At 36.8% G+C, this 23954-nt stretch overlaps 2 protein-coding genes across 4 annotated transcripts; both read left to right on the forward strand.

The window, feature by feature from the left end:
- Positions 1–1040: 1040 nt before the first annotated feature.
- pa2g4a (proliferation-associated 2G4, a) lies at positions 1041–12073 on the forward strand. Its single transcript, XM_066664269.1, has 13 exons — positions 1041–1384; positions 3786–3914; positions 4261–4366; positions 4898–4967; positions 5375–5467; positions 5699–5762; positions 5961–6039; positions 6515–6593; positions 7655–7788; positions 9116–9210; positions 9336–9463; positions 10151–10204; positions 10324–12073. Exons 1-13 carry the CDS (start codon positions 1300–1302, stop codon positions 10384–10386), a joined length of 1179 nt encoding a protein of 392 aa, XP_066520366.1. The 5' UTR covers positions 1041–1299; the 3' UTR covers positions 10387–12073.
- A 1570-nt stretch (positions 12074–13643) lies between these two features.
- Positions 13644–21826, forward strand: prkag1 (protein kinase, AMP-activated, gamma 1 non-catalytic subunit). Of its 3 annotated transcripts, none has more exons than XM_066663921.1 (13): positions 13644–14189; positions 14276–14363; positions 16468–16519; positions 16948–17048; positions 17228–17309; positions 17493–17551; positions 17780–17825; positions 17942–17996; positions 18103–18229; positions 19099–19264; positions 19411–19448; positions 19663–19809; positions 20249–20362. In XM_066663921.1, exons 2-13 carry the CDS (start codon positions 14355–14357, stop codon positions 20360–20362), a joined length of 996 nt encoding a protein of 331 aa, XP_066520018.1. In that variant the 5' UTR covers positions 13644–14189; positions 14276–14354. The 3 variants fall into 3 exon arrangements, with proteins under 3 accessions (XP_066520018.1, XP_066520017.1, XP_066520019.1); XM_066663922.1 differs by lacking the exon at positions 13644–14189 and adding an exon at positions 20581–21826 and having other exon boundaries at positions 14222–14363; positions 20249–20348; XM_066663920.1 differs by lacking the exon at positions 13644–14189 and having other exon boundaries at positions 14221–14363.
- Positions 21827–23954: the final 2128 nt, after the last annotated feature.

The following is a 23954-nucleotide window of genomic DNA, read 5'->3' on the forward strand; positions in this document are numbered from 1 at the left end:
AAATGTGGCAAAGGTAGTTTCAATTTAACAGTTCAAATATCAGTTCTAAATAATATATTTTTAGTCGTGTGTTTGTAGAGCCTAAAGTATTGATTCAAGGAACTGAAGAGAAATATAACATATGGGTTAAATGCTCTGTATTAAACCGAGAAACAACTCCATCATTGCACACTCCAGTGCCAAAAAGCCCAGGGAGTTGAGTACCTTCCAAGAAAGTATGAGAATGTTGGGTGACATGAACATCCTTCTAGCAAACTACCACCACTTCACACAAAACCCCACAGACACAAGCATAAACAAACAAAAAAACAAATAAATAAATCAATAACACACTACTCATTAAACTACAGAACAAAATGTCTCTTTTACTTGGTGCACGGTACGTGATTTAAACTATTTTGCATGCCCACATATTCTAAAAGTCCCCTCAGGACCATGGGGCCTAAGGTGTTGTGTTTTCTGGTGGGTTTTTTTTCAGCTTTAAAACTACAGTGTACTAGACAATTCAAACAGGAAAAATTCAGACAGCCAGATTTTTCTATGTCATATACCTAATATACTAATCATATTAACTTTAAAAGTGGGGCTTTTGAGCTGCAGGCTACTGGCAGACAATGGCGGAGTCTGAAGTCGTATGTGTACAATTTGTGTACAATCTTAAGACATTTCTTGAGAAAATATGCCATTTGAATGAACAGAGATGAGATAATCAATGCAGGGTGGAAATTTAATTTATCTCCATATTGTGATTTCGTTTTCACATGACACATTTACTCAAAATATGTCTTTAATATATTTGTATTGTTATGAAATTTGTAAGAACTGACAGTAATAGTTGTTTCAGACAATAGATTTTTTTAGTCAGCCAGTCAAGCAAATACTAATTAAAAAAAATAAATAAGGCTACAGCTGCTTGCAATGACTAAGGCTCAAACGGCTCCCTATAAACCTGTGAAGTGCACAGCACCAGTCATGGAAAGACGCCTTTTACAGACAAATAATCACCCTAAATACCCTAACAGATACGCCTGGTATTCCACCTTCTCTCTTTTGAACATACAGTGCATTGTCTGATTGTAAAAGACCACTCGTCTGTGGTTTGTTTAGTTCACTGTGTAGGGCGTAGGGAGCCGTTTGGGATGTGTCCATGGTGACCAATATTTTGGCGCTACTTGTTCAGTGACGTGGGGTACGACGCATGTGCCGTGTGAGCGCGCTGCTCTCTGTGTGTGAGAGAGAACGGATCTGCTGCTGGTTTGATTACCGGACGGGGGTCGGAGCCTTTTTCCCGCTGTAAACATGTCTGACGACGAGCAGCAAGAGCAGACCATCGCCGAGGACCTGGTGGTGACCAAGTACAAAATGGGCGGCGATATCGCCAACCGTAAGTTAGGGCTCAGTGACCTGGTGCTGAACCTGAGCTTCAGAAACATTAACGGCCTTTTCCCTCTTTTCATTCTTCACGTTTTCTCCCCCTCACGGCTGGCCATGTGCTGACAGTGGCTCACAGCTCCGCTCAGCGTTGGAGAGCGCAGAGCTCAACTAGGGCTTACTGTACCTGAATGTTAGACTGCGTCTTCTCTGTGCGAGCTGGCTGTCTACTTTCATTAGATTCACGTGCTATTCTCAGAGAGCGTAGCTGACTAATGTGCCTTGTATTCATGTCTGTAGCTAAGCATTAGCTAAGCTAGCTAGCCTGTGTAGTTCAGTGCTGCTCTGGTGAACTAACTCCTTAAACCACAGACAAACGCAAGAGTGCACTTTCTGCAGACGCTTTAGTTCAGTTCTAGAGCCGGGACTGATTCGGGTCTATCTGTATAATCGATTATGTGATGGTGTAGTCAAAGAGCTCGATAGCCAGCTAACAGAGGCTGCATCTTAAATGGCCCCCTACTTTCTAAATAGTGCACCTGCACAGGGCATGAGATTGTAACTTTAGGGCATGAGATTGTAACGCTAAATGTTGGATAATGTGTCGTAGGCCTTAAGTATGAAACCAGATTGCTTTCTGGTTGACTTCTATAGCGGGATTTGAATAAAGGAATGTGTATTTCATGACCTGTATAGTGCACTACCTAGTGAATGTGAAGTGAATAGAGACAAACCCGAAATTCAACGGCTGTCACTACCCACGCACCCAGACAGGGACAGCTGCTCTGTTACCGGGTGTACATTAGACTACGCTATTCTGTACCACATTACTACACATTGGACTACTCTAACCGACTCCATATTCCACAACTGAGCTCTGTGGATTAGTCTAAATTCATTAAATTATTGTTACTTGGCTAAAGTTAATTTCTAGGCAATTAAACAACAACAAAAGTAACTGCACTGGAATAACAGTCAGCCGCAAACCAGTCGTAAAGCAATACTACTAATAAACGCGTTAGTGTTTAAATATAAGTAGCTACAATATAACTCAGCAATCTACTCTTCACTAGTATAGTAAATTTCTAATGTATTAGACTTTAAAAATACCCAGGAAGGTACAAACCCTAATAAAAGTTTATTGCAGCACATGTACCTAATTATCTCCCATTTCTACAGATCTTTTTTTTTTTTTTTTTTTTTTTTTTTTAATCTTATCTTAAAAGACTCTAAAACAACTTATTTTTCTAGAATCGTTGCTAACTCCCTCCAAAAAGTCAAGTTTTCAACCATGTTAACATGGCCATGTGGTGCTTTTTATTCTAGAAGATGTATCATGAGTGAAATAAGCAGTCAACACCATGGCTGGGTTTTTGTGCTTTGAAAATGTAGCTTTCCAAAACAAGCAAATTCAGACAGTCAGATTTCTTACATAATAAATCCAAGGAACAGATCCTGTAAACTTGCAGGCAGGGCTTTCAAGCTTCAGAAAAATGTGGATGTATAAGTGTAGTTTGAGGCAGGGACTAACTGTATATTCATAGACCTGCATATTCTTAAACAAGGCAAAGATTAGAAGTTAATAATCTATATCACTTTTAAAGTATTAAGAGGATTTTATTATTGGAAATAACTTCTAATTGTCATTTTGATGAATAGAGAAGATTTGTTTGGGTTTGGATGACCAGAGTGACCAGAGGAATTAAGGGCACTCTAAAGGAATTTTTGTTCTGTTGTTGACAATCTGTTTCTAAATTATATGTATTTGTGAGAGGCAAATGGAACTTCTATTTATGGGTTCACCCACAGCACTGAGAGCTTGGTAGTTGGTCAGTGAGAACCAGAATGCTGACAGAGCTTTTAGCGTTATCTATGGTGACCACCTGGCTCACTAGTATCAGTGACCCAGGCTTTGTATTTTAGGAACAGGGAGCCTTTTATTTCTATTGCTCGCAGAATTTCTTTTGACCTGTAGAGCAACAACAGCCTTTTCTTCCTCATTGGTATTGCCATTGTCAGTACAAACCTGCTAAACCTCGCATTGCAACAGGTGTTCTTCTTAAAATGTGTCCTGCAGATTTAAGGGTGGATAGAATTGCCTCAACCTATATTTTATTATATGTGTTTAATGTTTACTGTAATTGTGATTTAATTATGAAAAAAAAAAAAAAAACTTAAAGCATATGGATATCACATTCTGTTAATCTTTCTGCTCACATAGTTAAACAATTACATATTATATATGTATTATATATAAACACACACACATACACATACACAGAAGTTAAATATGGGTAATTATTTAAATGATAATAAGTGATAGATTTCCTTGCAGATATATTTTTATTCACTCATCATACTGTGCCACTAAAGCTTTTCCCTGATCGCTCTTTTATAACTGTGTCGTTTCCTAGAGGCACTGAGGCTGGTTATCGAAGCAGCCAAGCCAGGTGTGTCTGTCCTGAGTCTGTGTGAGAAAGGAGATGCTTATATTATGACAGAGACGGGGAAGGTTTTCAAGAAGGAGAAGGACATGAAGAAAGGTAAGAAATGGGTAGGGAAGTTATTGACAAATTCTATTATTTTGAGAGATGTTCTTTGATACACTTGACAATTGTCATTGTGTATCTTAAGATTTGTGTCTGAAAACTGGCATGGATGGACTGATGGATTAATACCTTTTGGTAGCATTTGCATTTAGTCTTTAATGCACATCTGTTCAGCCAGCTGTTAATAACTTGGCAAAGAACAATATGTGGGTTCTTTGAGCTAGTAGATTTTATCCAGAATATAGAATTAAATATATTGTCTAGGTTATATTTGCATCTCTGTCTCACCCTTAAACTCGCAGAAGCACATGTTGAGCACTGGTGGTTGTCTTTCTTGCAGGCATTGCGTTCCCCACCTCCGTGTCAGTCAATAACTGTGTATGCCACTTCTCTCCCTTGAAGAGTGACCCCGACTACACACTTAAAGATGGAGACTTGGTCAAAATGTAGGCAACTCCCACCCTGTCCAGATCCTAGCCTCTTTCCAATCTTCTTCCCACTGAACATTTTTCCCCTACTTCCTTCCCCTCTTCACTCTATGTTGTGTGTCATGTGTAGTGTTTCCCAGTGCCTGTCTCAGCTGTACATAAACATTTTTACGCTTGATAATTTTCTTGTCCTCTTTGTTGTTTCCCCTCTGTGGTCTTTACTGCAGCATTTTATGTCATTTTTATGTATAAGTTAAAAACATTAGTGTATGTCATCTGTCAGCTAAATTGTACTAAATTGTAGGAAGCATTTGATTAGTCTGAGTGTGTGTGAGCCTGCTAATCATCCATGAACTATTGAGGACATAATTATTAGACTTTGCGGTAGTATGAGGGAAAGAATGTTATTTTTGTTGCTTTTGTCTGTGCACAAAAGTTTAGTTTTACAGGAGTATATGATGTAGTTATAATTTTAGGTATACAGGGGAAATTGATAATTGATTTTTTTTTTCTTTTGCTCGTCTTTTTTTCCCCTTTATCTCTGTGCAGTGATCTTGGAGTTCATGTTGATGGTTTTATCGCCAACGTGGCCCATAGCTTTGTTATTGGGGCTAGTAAGGTGTGTATGTTTTTTATGATTATGATGCTTTATGTATATTATTATTATTATTATTATATTAGTCCACTTTGATTTGACTGACACTACTGGGTTCATAATTCTATGTTCTCACTATATTCTAAATGTAGAAAAATGATGCGTCTAATGCAGTTGCACAACTTAACAACACTAATGGTGGGAGACAGGGAGAGATGTTGAACGTTGGCAATTTTCAGTTGTTCACTAGTCAAAAATGTATTTGTTTGCATAATAGAATTGAATGTGTATTGCGTGCACCCTTTTTATTTGCAATATCATAATTTATTACTCTTATTATTATTATTACTATTAGTATGGTTGCTGCCATGTCCACATTGTTTTCATGCACATTATTATGAATGAAAATGAATCCATATAAATCTTCATAGGATGCCCCTGTGACAGGCAGGAAAGCAGATGTCATTAAAGCTGCTTATATGTGTGCGGAGGCAGCACTGCGTCTTGTAAAACCTGGCAACCAAGTGAGTACAATTCATTCAGTATATTTTGTCCATTGTGGCAACCATACATCAAGGGAAACTTCTCAACTCTGAGATGAAACTTAAGAGTATGTTGGTGATGCTTTATGTCTAAGAGTAGTATTTTGACAACCTAAGGGAAGAAAATATGGGGCTGGAAGTGAGTCATGCTGTTGCATGCCGAGTGTGGTGTCGTATTTAAATATTTTCAAAATGCTTTCTTTTACCCCACAGAACACGCAGGTGACGGAGGCGTGGAATAAGATTGCCCACTCATTCAAATGCAATCCTATTGAAGGTGAGTTCAGAATGGCTTATGAGACTGGACATACAAGCACATAGGTCTATCTTGTAGGCATTTTACAGGCACAAGCCAGTGATTCCATGTAAGTTGTTTCATTTTTAATGAGAATCTGAGTAGTCCATGAAATCTTAGTAGTCAGTGAGGGATTATTGTACTGCTTGTTTTTGTCTAATAACTGGTGTCTCTCTGTAGGTATGCTATCCCATCAGTTAAAGCAACATGTCATTGACGGTGAGAAAACCATCATTCAAAACCCCACAGACCAGCAAAGGTAAGATACAGTAGCACTTAAGAGTCTGTACTGGGTGTCCATAGTCACAGAGAATATAGAGCACTCTAATTTTAGAAAAGCAATGTGACTTCTTCATCTATACCAAATAATAACTCATTTAAAAAAAAAACTGATAATAAAAACAAATCTCACAGCCCATCTTATCAGGACCCCTAGAGGACCCGTGTGATTTTTCTGGTGGGTCATTCTTAGTGCTGCAGTCACACTGACATTGTGGTGTTTGGGTTTATCACATTGGTACAAGTGAGTCAGACACAGCAGGGCTGGTGAAGTTTTTTTTTAAGCACCACAATGTCACTACTGGACTAGAGGAACATACCTGCTCTGTGGTGGCAATTGATGCATGGTGTGAAATGGGAATAACAAAGGATGCAGGCCAACAGATGGACTGCAGTCTATAACTGTACATCTACAAAGATTGCCCTTTCATATACATTTGTATTTCTGCTCACAGGAAGGACCATGAAAAAGCAGAGTTTGAGGTTCATGAAGTGTATGCTGTGGATGTACTGATCAGTACAGGAGAAGGGAAGGTAATCATCTTATCCAGTTAAACTATTAATAAGCAGAGATCAAAACTGTAAGTGAGGTTACACCCAATATTTTTAGATTGTAATCATACTTGGAAGGAAGATAAAGGTTACCAGGTAAAATAAATGATTAAAAATGTAGACAGATATAGGTAATATCTGTTGAGCTACACCCACAGAAATAGTGTCTTTCAGTATGGCTGATTTCATAGGCCAGTAACAATAGCGAAATATATATAAAACAGCACAAGTCAGAATGAAAAATACGCGCAATTAAACAACATTATATAGTCCGGTTCAGCAATCAGACCGATCCTTGCTTGCATCACATACACGGCCGAACATGAAACTTGATTAATTCGCATGTCCACAATGTCAAACCTAGCCATTGTGTCATTATTGTCAATTTTTATTTATTTATTTATTTTTTCAATGAGTGTATTTGTCTAACCAAGGAGTACTAAAAACAGATGAATAGTGTTGACTTGTAAGAGGGGAGTTGCCATACTGAGTGTGATTTAATTGTACTAAGGAAGATTACAGTGTGGGAAATTTATTTGCAGTGGGATAGGTCAGCAATGAGTGAGTTTAAATTGCCTAATGGAAGGCCATGGAGCAGGCCAAGTGAAGTTTTAGTCATGTATGGTAAATCTTAGAGCAGGAAATGAGGCTTAATCATACTGCTGTGCAATGAACATAAAAGCATGTGTCATGCTTCATATTTTCATATTTGAATTAAATATGGAAAACAATCGTATGTGTGGCGCAGCAGGCAGTGTTGCAGTCACACAGCTCCAGGGTCCTGGCGTTGTGGGTTCGAGCCCCACTCCAGGTGACTGAGGAGTTTGGTGTGTTCTCCTGGAACGAGGACTGGCGCCCCCTCCAGGGTGTGTTCCTGCCTTGCACCCAGTGATTCCGGGTAGGTTCTGGACCCACTGCGACCCTGAACTGGATAAGTGGTTACAGAGAGTGAATGAATGAATGAACACAGTTGAAAGATAAACTGATGCCTCTTTGAAAACTGTTTAAAAATGTTTTTTTTATTATTTTTTTTTTTTAATCAGGCAAGAGATGGAGGCCAGAGGACAACCATCTACAAGCGGGACCCAAGTAAACAATACGGACTGAAGATGAAGACCTCCAGAATGTTCTTCAGTGAGGTTGAAAAACGATTTGATGCCATGCCTTTCACTCTCAGGTAACTGATATAACAAAGCTCCTTCAAATTTCAGATGCAGAATTATGTTTCACATGCTCTAAATTTTCTGAGGCTTGTCTGATACTAGAGATGTCAGACATATGGGATGATATCCAGGAGAGGTTTTTACTCATACAAATCCCATTCCCAGGAATGTTGGGACAAACTGAAAAGTCTAATAAAACAGAATTTGTGATGTGTTCATTCACTTAAAGCTTTTTTTTTTTTTTTTACTGAAAAAGCACAAAAAATATTTCCAGTGTATTCACCAAACAAATGAATTTTATTTTGTACATGTAATTTAATTTTGTGTTTGATGCCTGCAACACAAAAAAAAACCCCAAAAATGTGATGAATGAATAATGAGTGTATATTACAGCTGGGCGATATGGCCAAAAATATTTCATGATAAGGTTTTCTATATTGATCTATCTCGATATTTATCACGATATTAACATTTTGTCACACTGTGACAAAGGACATCCTTCTAAAAATATAGACTGAATACACCAAATGTTCATTACTATACAACATATATATGCACATTACTCAAATTCACAAGGAAAGATTTCACTGGAACAATAACGTTTTCTTACCACTTAAAGTAATAACTTTGTCTTGTTATGAAAACATTCTTGGGGTATTACCACCTCAAACGTTTAAAGAAGCAGAAAGAGTAAAAGGTGCTGTATTATAATCACATTGCACTTAACCCATTAGAAGGCTTATAACAGTGGGAAAGCTAGAACGTTTTCAGTTTTGCATGTTCAATAATTCACTGCCTTTTAACCGCTTATCAAGTTCAGGGATGCAGTGGGACCGGAGCATACTCAAACGGACAAATTCCACATTTAGGATTTTTTATTTAAGAGAAGCAGCCTGATCTATGGCAATGGGCTCTGACTCACCAATTTGTGCCACATTTCTGAGAGAACTGTTTTTAACTGTTCAGTACAAGATTTCAGTATTTTACGATTTACTGTAAATCACGTTGTAAAAAGATCAAGGTACTCTGGAGATATCTCTATCTATGTAGGGCAACAGTGTTGAAGTACGTGATTTCTGAGACTGTATGGTATGAGAAACTGTAATGTGCCTGTGATGGATATTGTCAAATGGATTAGGGAGTATTTTGGAGAAACCTTATCACATAAGAGTCCACAACCATATCAAGAAATGCTATTATTATTGCTGTTGACAAGATTTGGCCAACTTTGTCAGTTTTTGCTTTGATATAAAGATTTTCTTTGGGTTAAAAATTATACAAATTGCACATATGCTATAAAACCAGATAATGATATTGAAATACATTTTATCTGTGTTTCAGGGCATTTGAAGATGAAGGCAAGGCCCGTCTAGGGGTGGTTGAGTGTGCAAAACATGAGCTTCTGCAACCCTTCAGCGTACTTAATGAAAAGGAAGGTGAGGATGTGTCGCCCCCCCCCTCCCACCTCAATGTTGTTTTTCACGTTTTTCCATTCCCTTTCATAAGTAACCAACAAAAGCATGAACATGATTCCGCTTTTCTTTCCTCTTGCTGTATCCAGGAGAGTTTGTGGCTCAGTTTAAGTTTACAGTGCTTCTCATGGCCAATGGACCTTTGAGAATAACCAGTGGGCCTTGTGAACAAGAGCTCTACAAATCTGAGTCTGATGTTCAAGATCCTGAACTGAAGGTATATAAAATAACACAAATTCTAATATATATTTTTTTGAAAATCACAGTTGTTTTGAGTTTAATTTTTATAGGTAATTTTAAATCCATTATAATATTTAATTACAATCTATACAAAAACATAATTTGAGTAAAAGTTAGATTTTATTTTCTAAAAATAGTAGATGTATTTTGAGCAAAGTTTGTTTCCAGATGTTCTCCTTGATCATGTGTATATATTGTATCAGCAGCACACTTCTTGAATTAATATAATGATATATTAATTGACCAGTAAAACTAGGTATTAGATGATAAGCTCAAATAATACAAGACTGCCATGAGGAAGAGGTTAAACCAACCCATTCTCACACACAATATTACTACTTACTGATTTATTTTTTATTAATTTTGTGTATTTATACACTTGCAGCTCAAATAAATAACCTTATAAATATAATTTTCATAGGTGTCAAAAAAAACCAGTACTTTGCACAGTACTTGCGGCAGAACTATTTTTGAAATTTATAGTTACATTGTTCTGGGGCATATTTGTTATGAATAGCAAGAGTCTTTATGATGCCAGATATGGAATTTGTTTATTGTAAATTAATATTTATAACTACGTAACAACACACAAGTATTGAAGGAGCACAAGAAGAATATTAATTTTTTCTCTTTGTATTTTTGTTCTTTTTATTTATTTATATAGTCGCTGATACAAAGCTCTGCAAGTCGTAAAGCACAGAAGAAGAAGAAAAAGAAGGTGGGGTTTTTAGTCAATGGCAAATATTGCTTACTTTCCATGGCATGTAATATAGACACCTAATTATTCTTTTTTTTCTTCCCCTCCCCCTTCTCCCCATATTTTTCTTTTAACCATAGGCTTCCAAGACTGCAGAAAATGCTACAGGGCAACCAGCAGAGAATGAAGTTACAGCAGAATAAATAACCCATACTAATTCAAACAGTCACATGTACACTCATAACCTCTTACAGTAAATATTCAATTTGTCTTGCCCCGCTCTTAACCTTTTGCTCACTGAAAACACTGACCAAGGGTCACTCTCAGAGCCTTTGTAGTGTACTTTGGAAAATTTGAATTTGAAATTGGATATGTGATCTTGTACTGATTTTTATATAATCATATTTTCTCCTAACTTTTTGAATTGCTTTACAATGAAAACTGGAACTCCATACATTTTCAGAATATAATTGATTAAAAAAAGAGTAGCAGTTTCAGTTTCACCATATCATTTGTTGCTTTAATTACACAAAGAAACAGTTTTTCCTTGATGATTGAGCTGAAACTGTGATAATGAAGGGAGGACTTTTTATTTTTTATTTTTTTTTAAAGTTAGGATATAGTTAGGAAAACTTACAAAAAGCTATTGTCATTCCTCAGGGTTGGAGCCTCCCACTCTTAATGACCAGTAGATCTTAACATTTTGGATCTGGGATCTTTGTGGAGTTTTGGAGTGCTATCTGGGGCATTAAAATCAGAATTGTCTTCACATGTTTTCTGCACACTCTATACATGTGACAGGAGATCAGTTTTAACAGGAACATAAGGGAAAATGTTCCCAAACGTTCTCCTATCAACTGCCATCTTTATTTTTTCTCAAGCATGACTGAGCTTTAAACCCAAGGGCAGCTTTATCTGAGAAACATATAAGCTGACAATTTATCCTCTCATCCTCTCTTCATTGTCCAAAATGGAAGAAAAAAAATGATTTTGCTTAATTAATGCAAAGATTGTACTGGGTCTAGAAACTAGTCCCAGTCTAGTTTAAAACAACTCACATACTCTTAGTAACATATCAAAGCCCATGTAAAATTTAGTACCACATAAGGTAAGGGACTAGGTATAAATCACTGGCTATGCCACAATTCCTGGCCTCTCTAGGTTGATGCACATATAACAGATGCCCTTTAGATAATGAACATTAACATGTTTAAATTGCAGGGTTTATTAGGATGGAAAATATCTGATGCTGTTTTCCAAACTTGATACAAAGATATACATATATTTTGTCTACATCTCTGAACATAACCTTGCAGTCTTCCTAAGATCAGTTCTTCTCAGATCTGAGGGGCATCTAGATCATACAACTTCTTAGAATAGGAGTTCTGATCTTGGATCTGTCCCTGTAATTAAGTAAAATAAATCGATTTGATCCTAGATCAGTAGTCTTATTCCAAGAAGACTTTTGCATATGTGCTGAGCTGACTTCAGTTTGACTCATGGAAATTACATCATGCAGCATTAGGCATTGTGGATGAATAGGCTTAGGGTGGGTTTGAATATTAACAGTCCACTTTAGGTGTGTTGTACATGATCCTTTAGCAGGTTTTCTTCAAGAAGGGCTTAGGGGAATGGCTGGACTCTGATTTGATACTTGGCTGGTGAACATAGCAGGTTACTGATGGGCAAAAACAGTGGAGTGTGATGTTGATATAGTGAGCGAAGTCTGGTTTAGCCTGTCTTGTTTTCCTTCCCACTCCCTTATCTCAGGCGATGCCTAAAGGCCTACAGAAATTGTGGTGTGCCTGAGACTTCTCCAGACTGATATGACCTTGTTTTTTTGTAGGGAAAATCTACATATGGGACTATTTTACAACTAATCAAATAAAATTAAACTTTGAATATTTTTTTAAATATGCCTCATCATTTGAAATGTCTTCATACTGGTAAGACTACCTCACAGACTATTATTGTATCTTCACGTACAGATTTATTACTCAAACGTCAATGGGGTAAGTTTCACTTGCCCTTTTCTGATTAGCATAGTTGTTTTTGAGCCTTGGTTTCATTTTAGTATGCAAGCAGTAACTATAAAGCAATAATCCAGATTTGTATATCCAGCTAGTTTTTTTTTTAGTAACATATCAAAGCCCATGTAAAATTTAGTACCACATAAGGTAAGGGACTAGGTATAAATCACTGGCTATGCCACAATTCCTGGCCTCTCTAGGTTGATGCATATATAACAGATGCCCTTTAGATAATGAATATTTTTTTTTTTTTTTTAATTATGTATGCATGCATGCATATAACCGAGCTAACAAATGCCAATGGCCTGTGACATCACAAATTCTAACCAATTAAATACCTCGTCACCAATGATTTTATATTTTTCAGCATAACACATCTAGTGGCCTGGGTGCATCTTCACTGATCTACATTAATCATGACTGCCATATAGAGCAAAACCTGGTTCATTAGAAAACTACAAAGCAACTTCGTTCTTCAATTAAACTGAGCTGCAATTAAACAATGCAAAAAATTATCAATTTAATATATATTGTTATTGTAGTGGCAATAGTGAATTATTGCCCTATGCTTTATATTTAGTTCATTTTCTGTAACTGCTTTATTCTGTTCAGTGTCGTGGTGTGATCGGAAGCTACCTGGAATCACAGAGCATACTCACCTGTGGACACTTGGACAACCTACATGTGTTTTTAGACCGTGGGAAGAAACCCATTCAGACATATGAGAATACACCAAACTCATCACAGATACTGACCTGAAGTGGCTTGAACCCACGGTGTTCCGGATTGTGAGACTCCCGGCCACCCATAGAAACACGATAGGCGGGGATACTGTAACATTTCTTGCATCAGCCAATCATATAAAAAGCCTGGATACCAAATGGGCGTAGCGAGTAGGAGAAGATACTGTCAGTTATTGCTAGCATCAACCAGTGCCTCGCTGTGTCTCATTTTCCCACCTCCGTGTTAACATGATTTATCATAAAATATTTTAAGACAAAAACACGCAGCACGACATCCATACGGCACTTTAAAATGTTCTACTAACTGAGATTAACTCATACTAATAACAAATCTCTACCACCCACGTTCTAAACGAACCTGCGAAAACATATGGGATGAACTTAACGCTTAACGAGCTCTGATCAGATTGGCCAATGCAAATATTATATATATATATATTATTATTATTATTATTATTATTATTATTATTAACAGCCAATTTCAGTTATATCATATATATATATATATAAACCCAAACCCCTTAGTCTTTGTCATGCACTTGGCTAGTTTCCCCACATGGGGGCATCTTTGACAGTTTACATATATTGCTAGTAGCACATGAGATGAGACGTGTTTGACACAATAATGGGCTGTTATTGAGCTGATTTGGAGCATGGAAAACGCTAAAAAAAAAAAGTGCAGGGCCTCGATCCACGGCTGAGAAATACTGGTGTAGAGTAGCTTGGTGTAAAACAGTAAAGTATAGAGTAGTCTAAATGAGACCTGGGTGAAACACTGGTCTAGGGTTGTTGTGTAATTTAGGGCAAACCGTAGTGCATAGCAGTGCACTTTAGAGTAGCTTGGTGTAGTGTGTGGTCTATTATAGAGCAGTAATGTAATCTAAAGTATGTGTAGTGTAGTACTCATTGTAATCAAATGTAGACGTGTCCACCGTAGAACAGCTTGATGTAGAATAGTAGAGGATATAGTGTAATGTAGCATAGTTTACTGTAGTGAAATGAAGGGTAGTGTAGGGTATTGTTCTCCCTTCGTCGGTTTCCTTAGGGTGTGCCCTGTGATGATGGACTGGTCCGTCCACTGGTCTCCAGACCAACTGCGACCCTGAACTAGATAAAGTGGTTATCACTACATAAACGAATTAACGAACGTGTTAGGGTGGTGTGGTGTGGTGTGTAATGTAAATAGTCTCGGAGGTAGAAAAGTGCAGTCGAGTTTATAGTAGAGTACTATAGGTAAGTGTGGATTGTGACGCAGCCCTAGTTCTGTGGTGCCTGCAGTAAATCGTCACTTCCTGTGTTGTGTGTGTGTGTGAGTACAGTGGCTCGGAGAAAGTGAGTGAGTGAGGGGTCACTTTATAACAAACAGAAGACCACCCTTACAAGTAGAGTGTATGGACAATGGAGTGTGTAAGTATGTTTAACTAAACAAGGTTCAGGGAAAGATGAGTCCAGTCAGTGCAGCGACAGTGTATTCAAACTGATGTTGCCGCCGTATTCGAATTTTCCGTTCCACCTTAAACGGTTGCGCTACTGCTATGAAAACACTTAAGGTGGAAATTCGAATATGAAGCAAACTTCGCCCTCGTGACTGTCTTAGCTTTAACTTATAGTTGTGCACTAATTTAAGCCCTCACATTTCGACTCGCAAAGTAGGTAAAATGCCGCGGCAGAAATACACTTAGCTAAAAACAATAAAATCCCCTTAGAGCAGACTACTAAGGGCTGGGATCAATTTCAGGTCACAGCGAGTCCTAGCCTGAGAGCTAGCTGTAGCTCGCAGTGCTGCATAGCGATATATGGATGTGCTGGATTACCCGATATGATGCTAACAGTTTAAAGTTCGTTTGTCGACTTTTGGGTGATGTCATTATTGCTGAGCAAACGGGAACGGTGTGGATTTCCAATTGCAGCCATTGATTGCAAGTCCCTGATACTGGCTTTGATCGAATATTCATAAACACACACAGGGGCCCCATTAACTTCTGATATACTTAAAGTGCAATACATGAATTATTCCAAGAAACAAAATATCAAACAGATTAGCGTTTATCTGAAGAGAAACTTAAGAAACTCTTTCTAAAGGCCGCTAGAATGTTGTGTTGCTTCCATTATCCACTTCCTACAGATTGTGGTTAAAAAGTGTAGACTTGATTTTTGACCGTCACCAGTATCAGTATGAACTTTAATTCGTATTACTATTGACATTTTAATATACAGTGCTCCCCAAATGTTTCTGCACGAATGCCATATTGTAAATAGGCCTTTGTGAATTTCATTGTTTCAGGAGGTTAAAGCCAAATCTATTGGTGTACTATTTAAATAATCATTTTTTAAAAAGCCCCAAATTATTATCGGTGCGGTGTGAATGACATAACCTCCACGTTTGTTCCAACAAGTGTCAATAATAATAACTCTTTTTGGAATTTAGCTGAGTATAACAGCTTTTATGACAATAGATTTCTCTTGGAATAAACCTTTACAGGTCTATGTAGGTTTATACCAGTTGTTCTTAAATGCTTATATATACTTGACGTTTACATTTTAAAATATATCAGGCTAAAAAGTTCAAATTCAATGTTCATAACAACACACTTTTCATCTAACCATATATTTATTTTGGCAAGCCATCTACATTGTTCACGTCAGATGTAGGACAAATGTGAAACTATTACACATTATTTCAGCTTCAGTTACCTACATCAGCTTTTCACTGAATCACAAGTTTCCTTGCACCAAGTTGACTGTTAAAAAAAACCAGGAACTTGATATATTGAGATACACAGATAATAATATCTAAGGGCTGCATTATACTTTCGCAGCAGGTTGCCCTACATGATTCTGTAAAAGCTGCCTCATTTTTGTTCGCACACCCTTGCATTAGTTGCAGTGCCTAAAGTATGAGCCTAGGGTTAGCTTAAAGTTCCTAGGATGACGCTGGGATGATTGAGAGTTAGAGACAGCCCCTGTGGAGGTATGAGAACAACTTTTGATCAGTTGGACTTCCGTCCCAAAGGTGTCTCTAAAATATTGCTTAAAGTCAAAATTGACTAGTGAAACATCATTCTCAGCTAATTAAACTCTACCATCTCTAAAGATGCTAAGGTTCTTTCTGCAGAGCTCTGCCTGTTAAATTCAGCAGCAGGTAAAAATTGGCCATTTACAAAGGGCTATTACAGACCCTAAACTGTTATATAACAATAAGCCACATTCATTTACTGATTGACCCCATGAGTAACACATTTATTTAGCAAACAGTTGCCCTGTAAATGCTACTGGAAGTAGCAAGCTATTCATGGGTTGCAGAATTACCAAGAGTTACCAATTAGTGTCATCCATCAGAGAAATTGCTAAATTGTGCATTACTCTGGTCCTAGGTTTTTCATTTTGCAGGAGAGACAGATGGAAACCAGCAGACAGACAGATGATATGTGTGTGTTTATTGTCAACAAAAAACTGAATGTTTGAATCTTGTATCACTTGTATTTATCTTAGGCTTTTGTTTGTTTTTCAGGTTCCTGCTGTTCTTGATGATTTGGAAGTTAAGAAGGAGACACACATAGAGGGTAAGAAGCTGAAAAAAATACAGATTATGAGCACAAGTAAACATGTCCTTTCATCATTGTGTTACCGTAGGTAATGTTGTTTTAAAGTTAACCTGAAATCAAAATTGACTTGACTTATTTTCTCAGCATATGAGGCTGTTTGAAATTCCATTCATCTTGTATTTTTCTTACCATAATAACATGATTTTTATTCTGAAACATAATTTGTTAATCATTGTAAACGTAATAATAATTTGTCTGCTCCATTCCTATCATTTATTATTGTATAAAACTTTATAAAGTGTTTGATTCACAAATTACACAGAAGGCCAATAAATTATGATTTCTGACACAAGATTGAATAAAAAACAGATAAGTCTTATTTTGCGTTGTCTTTATTATTATTATTATTTTAAATCTAATCTTTTATTTAATTTTGTTCAAACTAGATCCTGAGCACAATGTGTACACTCGCTTTATGAAGGCACACCGGTGCTATGACCTTGTGCCAACCAGCTCCAAACTGGTGGTGTTTGACACATCTCTGCAGGTAAGAGGAGGGCTGGAGCACAAAAAAGAAAAACATAAGTAAATACAGCCTATTGTAAGTTGAAATTGTATCTGTTGGGAAAGTTATTCCTAAAGGTTTAGATGTTTTCATTTCACAGGAATGTGTCTGAGTGTGAGAGAAATATTGAGTTTCTTGTGTTGATTCCTGTCTTTCACTAGGTGAAAAAAGCATTTTTTGCTCTTGTTTCCAATGGGGTGAGAGCTGCCCCTCTCTGGGACAGCAAGAAGCAGTGCTTTGTTGGTATGTGGCTTTTTGTTTGATAATATGTAGAGTTTTTCCTTCATCCTCTATTATACACATTCTTAAAATTATGATATTTGTGAAAATTGAGCGGAAATGTAGGTCAAACATTTAAATAAAATATACAGTGCTTAGTTTTGCTGTAGTTTTACTCTACATCCTAACCACTGTCCAATACGGCAGGTATGTTAACCATAACAGACTTTATCAACATACTTCATCGCTACTACAAGTCACCTCTGGTAAGCACCTGTGCATTTTCTCTTTTAATAGTAAAAATGGCAATTGATACCTGTGGTTGGTTCCTAATATGTTTTCATGAGGTTTGCAGATCATTTAAATGCAGTGTAAATATTTACACGGTCTATAACTACATTGCATTGCACAGATAAGATTAGTCATACCATTTCAGTCAGTTATGCCAAGGTCTTTTGAAGGTTTTAATTAACTTTTGATTTTGTTTGTCTTAGGTCCAGATATATGAATTAGAAGAACACAAAATAGAGACATGGAGAGGTGAGTAATGTTACAGTACAGAATATATATATATATATTTTTTTTACTAATTTACATATTATTTTTTTAACTTTTTTTTTTTTAATGTTAATTTTATGTGGTCTGATTCTTGATAGAGCTTTACCTGCAAGATTCATTCAAACCTCTTGTTAACATATCACCTAATGCCAGGTAACGTTTTACGTAACCTAATACATTTTCAAAATTCAAAATATGTTGTTTTGAAATGACGCGGCATATGGCTCACTTATTTCTCTTCTCTCACCGTCTCCTCCAGCCTGTATGATGCCGTGTCTTCACTGCTTAAGAACAAGATCCATAGGCTGCCAGTGATAGATCCTCTGACTGGGAATACACTCTACATCCTTACTCATAAGAGGATTCTCAAGTTCCTCAAGCTGTTTGTGAGTTCTTGACTCAGTAGCTGCTCTCTACATCCAGGTGTTAATTTTGTATCAACACACAGCAGAAATGTTGTAAGGGATCATAGCTATTTTAGTGATGCTTCAGATTTGTTTATTCTCAGTTCTACCTGTTGGAGTCACAGGTGGGAATATCTGGTGTCTAACTTCTTTTTGGGTTTATAGCAAGGTTTATTACTACATATTTTAAAGTGACATATTTGCTGTTAATATATAATGACATATTTATATATTCCAATATAATGGATCAAGACGGATGTTAAAAATGTTTCCAAATATTCAAAACAAGAGTCTTCAACACCTAGGAAATAACTGCAGAAAAACACTGTATCAGACAATAAAATATACCAAATATGTAGGATACAATATTTTTTTTTCTTTTCTATTTAAAAAAAAAAAAGTGTTTTGTTTCTTTTGTTTGTTTCAAGCATTGAATCATGTATTGTATAATTGCCAGGCTGCATTTAAAATGGCTTGTATTACTGTTATTATTATTTATTCAAATATTTCAACAAATCAATTATCAGTCATGAAATCCATCATGAAACTCAGCTCTGATCTCATGGACTCAGCAAGACCCCTGAATGTGTTTTCTAGCACCAAAACATTAGCTGTAGATCCTATGTCTTGTAAGTTGCAAGCTAGGCCCTCTGTGAATTTGAGATTTTTCCAGTACACCGCTCAGATGCTTGATCGGACTGAAATTTTGGGAATTTGTAGGCAAAGTCATCACTTTGAGCTCTTTGTCATTTTCCTCAAACCATTTCTGAACATATCTACATCAATATTTTTTTATAATATGCAATGGTATATCCGAATGCTTATATTGGTCTAAATTTTGCTTCTTTCAGATTTCAGACATGCCCAAGCCAGCATTCCTTTCACAGACTCTGAAGGACCTCAATGTTGGAACATTCCAGAACATCGCAGTGGTCCACGCTGACACCCCCCTCTACACGGCATTGGGAATTTTTGTGGATCAGAGGGTCTCAGCCTTGCCAGTAGTTGATGATAAAGGTGAGAGTGAGAGGTTATTGGAAACGTTTCAGCCAGTTTCAGTACACAGATTATAGATTACACCAAGATAATTTACGTCATCAGGCTTTTCTGTTTTGTTCTGTTTTCTTTCCTGTACTGGGTACACCTCTTGTTTCACCAAACAGGAAGAGTGGTCGACATCTACTCGAAGTTTGACGTAATAGTAAGTTTCTCAACTCTGTGTGTGTTTATGTAAGAGAGAGAAGTCAGGGCTTGGTTAGGTTTATTAGTGTGCCTCTGTGTGGCAACAGTAGCATGTTGATGTAGACTACTGGTGTCTATTTGCGTCCTCCAGCTTGTGCATTGAGCAGTCAGTGGAAGTTTATAATCAACCTACTGTCTCCATTGTGACAGTTACTATCTTTCCTTTGTCATAGAATCTGGCTGCAGAGAAGACATATAATAATCTAGACATTACTGTGACCAAAGCCCTTCAGCATCGTTCTCAGTATTTTGAGGGAGTTCTTACCTGCCGAGCCAGCGAGACTTTGGAGGCCATAATCAGCAGACTGGTAGAGGCAGAGGTAAGACACACTCGAACACCTCCTTGTGAGCTAAGTTTAGACGTCACAGTGGTTGTGTTTTCATGTTTCTATCCACAAAACCACAACTACTAGTTTTTTATTTGTTTATTATTTTTTTTAAACATAAGCTTATTAATAGTATGTAAAACTTGCCGTCACTCACCTGAGTTGTCCTGACTTAATAAAGTAATTATTAAATTATGTTTATTAATAATTATTTAATAAATTACTACTAGGGCACTTACATGCTTTATCTAATTTACATGATCAAATTACACTACAGATAAACAGGCTAATTGTGCAGACCTGAAAAACCATCTAGGCATAGGCCTACATTTGTAACAATTTGAGTAGACTTGGCTAAATTGGGCTTATCCGAAACATGTTGTCCATGTAGAGAGCAGTAAATGACTATATTTATTCTCTTGCTGTTTCTCAGGTTCACAGATTAGTGATAGTAGATGACGATGAAGTGGTGAAGGGCATCGTCTCTCTCTCAGATATCCTGCAGGCTCTTGTGCTCACCAGTGGAGACAATGGTAAGACCTCTTAAAAATGTTGTTTTGTAATCAGTAATCATTATCCTTGCCTTATGCTGTGAAACTCAGAAATAAAATACTCGCTTCTGAAGTAGCATTGCTATCACACGACAAATTTGTTCAGTCAAACTTTTGTTTATTTTTTTAATCTGAACAGAATATTCACTTAGTATTTTTGAACAGCTGCAGTGCTCTTAAACATTTTTTCACAAGACCTCACCTTTTCACCCAGGGTCTGATTGATTAAGCACATCAATCAATATTTCAGCAAGGAGAAAGGACAAGAGGAAGAAGAGAAAGAAGGTAATTAGGAGCTTAAGAAGAACTTGTGGCTACTTAAATTTGGCAACATAGGAAGGCAAAGATACAACTTTCAGTTTGCCAGTTTTCAGCAGCCAGACAGGAAAGAAAATGAACAAGGAATCATCAAATCTTGGTGTGCAAATCTAAAGCCTATGTTTGTAGGAAATGTTGAATTCGAGATTGTTATAGATATTTCAGATTTGATGTGTCCTTTTTCTTGTGTATCTGAAACGGTCAAGCGTCGGGAGAAACAGATCAGTTACCCCTCTCTTCCTCTTTCACTGAGGGAAGAACAAGGAGAATTCAGCAATACACATGCTGGCAATGGGGAAAGCAGGCACAACTGTAGCCACAGCAAAGCACACGCCAAAATTCTAAACCCAGAAACCTGAAGCAGCTTTAAGATGTATTCATTGCTGCTTATTGTGAAGACTGATGATGAGAGGGATAACAATATATCAGTTCAAATCGTTGACAATCCATTTCTATGTTACTTCCATTGCATTTCTGAAAGTATCATGACACAAGATTTGAAATATTTGAATGTGCATTTTGTTTGTCCTCCCCCTCAGTTGTGCTCAGAACATAGGAAATTATTGGGATGTAAAGAACAAGAAGGAAAGTAAAGGCTTTGTTTTAAGTCCTACATTAAAAAATATCCTAGAGAGTACATCCCTTTTTTTTCTTGGGTTGTATTGTCACTTTTACCTTTAAAACTGAAATGATTATTTTATAGCAGAATAACTTAAAGGCTCATAAGATTAAGTTATTTTCTAGTGGAAAAAAATCACATTTATTTGGAGCATTTGTGTTGACTTTATATAAATTATGAGGGAAACAAAAAGTGGAGTTTTGATTTGGCTATTTGTCACGTCCCCAGAGTAAGACGCATTGAGACACGATAGTTTCACCACACTTAATATAATGAGGTTAATTGTGAAATACATAAATAGACGTAGTCACCAATAGTATTGGTGCAACAATCTCACTGCACTGTAATACCAGCCTCTTTTTGCATCTGAGTTGGGGAGAGACACAGCAATCACTACACAGGTATTCCTGTATGTTCTGAAAAATAGACTGCACTTACTTGTGGATGATGGGACTAAACACAACTACTTTAAGCCCACAAAATGTGAAGTTAACGTATCAATTTTTGGTTAAGAATAATTATATATATATATATAATTAGCAGTATGTTAATTCATTCTTTAGTTTTTTGTATCTGTTGATCAGGCTTGCAGTGTGTCCGAAGTGTACCCAGAATCATTCTTGCCTTGCGCCTGAAGATTCTGGGTAACTGAGTTATTGATTCTTGGTTTTAATTTTATTAGCAAAGTATATTTCACTTTAGTTTCCCTTAATGATTATGATTCCAGTGCAATGCCTGTAATTGGACAGTATTTTAAAAAAAATTTTTATGAAACCTGTTAGTTACTGCTCTGTATCCATTTATAGTTGATTCGTTAATGTAAATCCACTGTTGTTGAACAGGGGTGGAAAACATGAGTCATGTACTTCATTAATATGCTTGGGTGTTAGTTTGGAAGATTTGTACTTTACTCAGGTATTATCGAAATTTTCTTACAACATTGCATTTTGAAGGGAAAACACTTTTTTGGTAACTCCTTATAAAGTGAGAATTTTTTTTAAATACTTAGCAATTAGCAATTCTCAAAGTCACAACTGTGCTACAGAATATCAACCCAAATTTTAAATAGCAGTCAGTATGTTACCTGCTTTGAATCTGTTTGAATACCTACTACCCATACTTTCATTTAGTATAATTCTATATGTTTTCCACTCCTGTTGGATGTGTTTAGACCAGTCAAACATTTGAGGAAATTTGATTAAATGATTCCATCCTTTAGACAAAGTTAAGGGATCAAACCCACAAATTTCCTTTGGCATAGTCAGTGTTCTCCAGGACCCATGAAATCAGGTAATGACTAAACAGATTCAGTGGATGAAAGCTTGTGTCCTTAATGTTGAATGACTGCTTGGTTGAGGGTTGATGGATATAGAGCTACAGAGCAAGACTTTGGAAGTCTGGCACATTTTTCCTACATAAGCCACAGGAGAGGGAGATGAAGGTCGTTTCCCCAGTGTATGCTTTTGTTCATTTTTTTTTCTTTTATTAATCTCACATGTACACAACATATTTGTAAATACATTGAAAATGTTTTATATACTATGTCAATTTATAATTGAATGCATGAGCAATAAAATTTGTTTATGTTAAAATGGTTTTATGTCTCGTGTTACCTCCAGTGCATAAAAAGATGTGGAAAAGTTTCAGTAACATTTTATAATGCATCAGTTACTAGTGATAGCAGAAATGACCTGAAGCCTAAAGATTTTATAACAGTTGAAAGATGTAGTAATGAATCAAGGGGAAGCTTGCACCTCAGATGATAAATCTAACTGCTACCATCTGATATTTTCATTTAAGTGAACAGTTTGGTGGCTGTGGTATATACTTTAGATTAAGGGCACGGTAAGTGAGGCACGTCTGCTGACTTAATGAAAGGTGAGTGCACAATAACAGAAGAAGAAGAAATCCAATTTCATTCCGTCACTGGGACCAAGACGGATGTAGTGTCTATGTAATAAACTATTTTATATATTTGGATTTTTCTGGAAGTCTGTTTTGCAATCGTCAAGATGTAAACAAAGTTGAATATCATGTAAAATGCAGAGAATGTTGCCACCTCCCCTTTCCCTTAAATCTTTCATATACATCAAAATTGAAAGATTTAAAACAAACACTTTAGGCCATTCAACCATTCATTCATTTATTGGGTGAGAACACTCTGGAGTTTTTGGACTGTGGGAGGAAACCCACATGGACACGGGGAGAACACACCAAACTTCTCACAGGCAGTCATTCGGAGCAGGGCTTGAATCCACAACCCCGGGACCCCTGAGCTATGTGATAGTAACACTGCCTGCAGACCCACTGTGCTGCCCACGCTTTAGACAACTGTTTATGATTTTAGCTGTTTAAATTTCTTAAGCTAACCATTTTGCATTAAACCATCTTAATTGACTTTATTTTTTAAAAATTCATTTTGGAGGAAAAAAAACTACACAAGAAAATGGCAGGAGACTGAAACTTAGGAAAATCTGTCTTTATTACTGTATAATATTACCTATGTACATGATTGGAACTATTCCTGAAAAGACTCTCGTTTGGGTTTTAGGAGCTCACTGAGATAAGCAGCTGACAGGCTTCAGGGTCAAAGTTCAGTACGGTACAATATACCTTTCCTCATAATAATGGAATAATACAGCCAAGTGAGT

The sequence above is a fragment of the Hoplias malabaricus genome, chromosome 3 (assembly GCF_029633855.1).
Source record: "Hoplias malabaricus isolate fHopMal1 chromosome 3, fHopMal1.hap1, whole genome shotgun sequence".
Classification (NCBI taxonomy): Eukaryota; Metazoa; Chordata; class Actinopteri; order Characiformes; family Erythrinidae; genus Hoplias; species Hoplias malabaricus.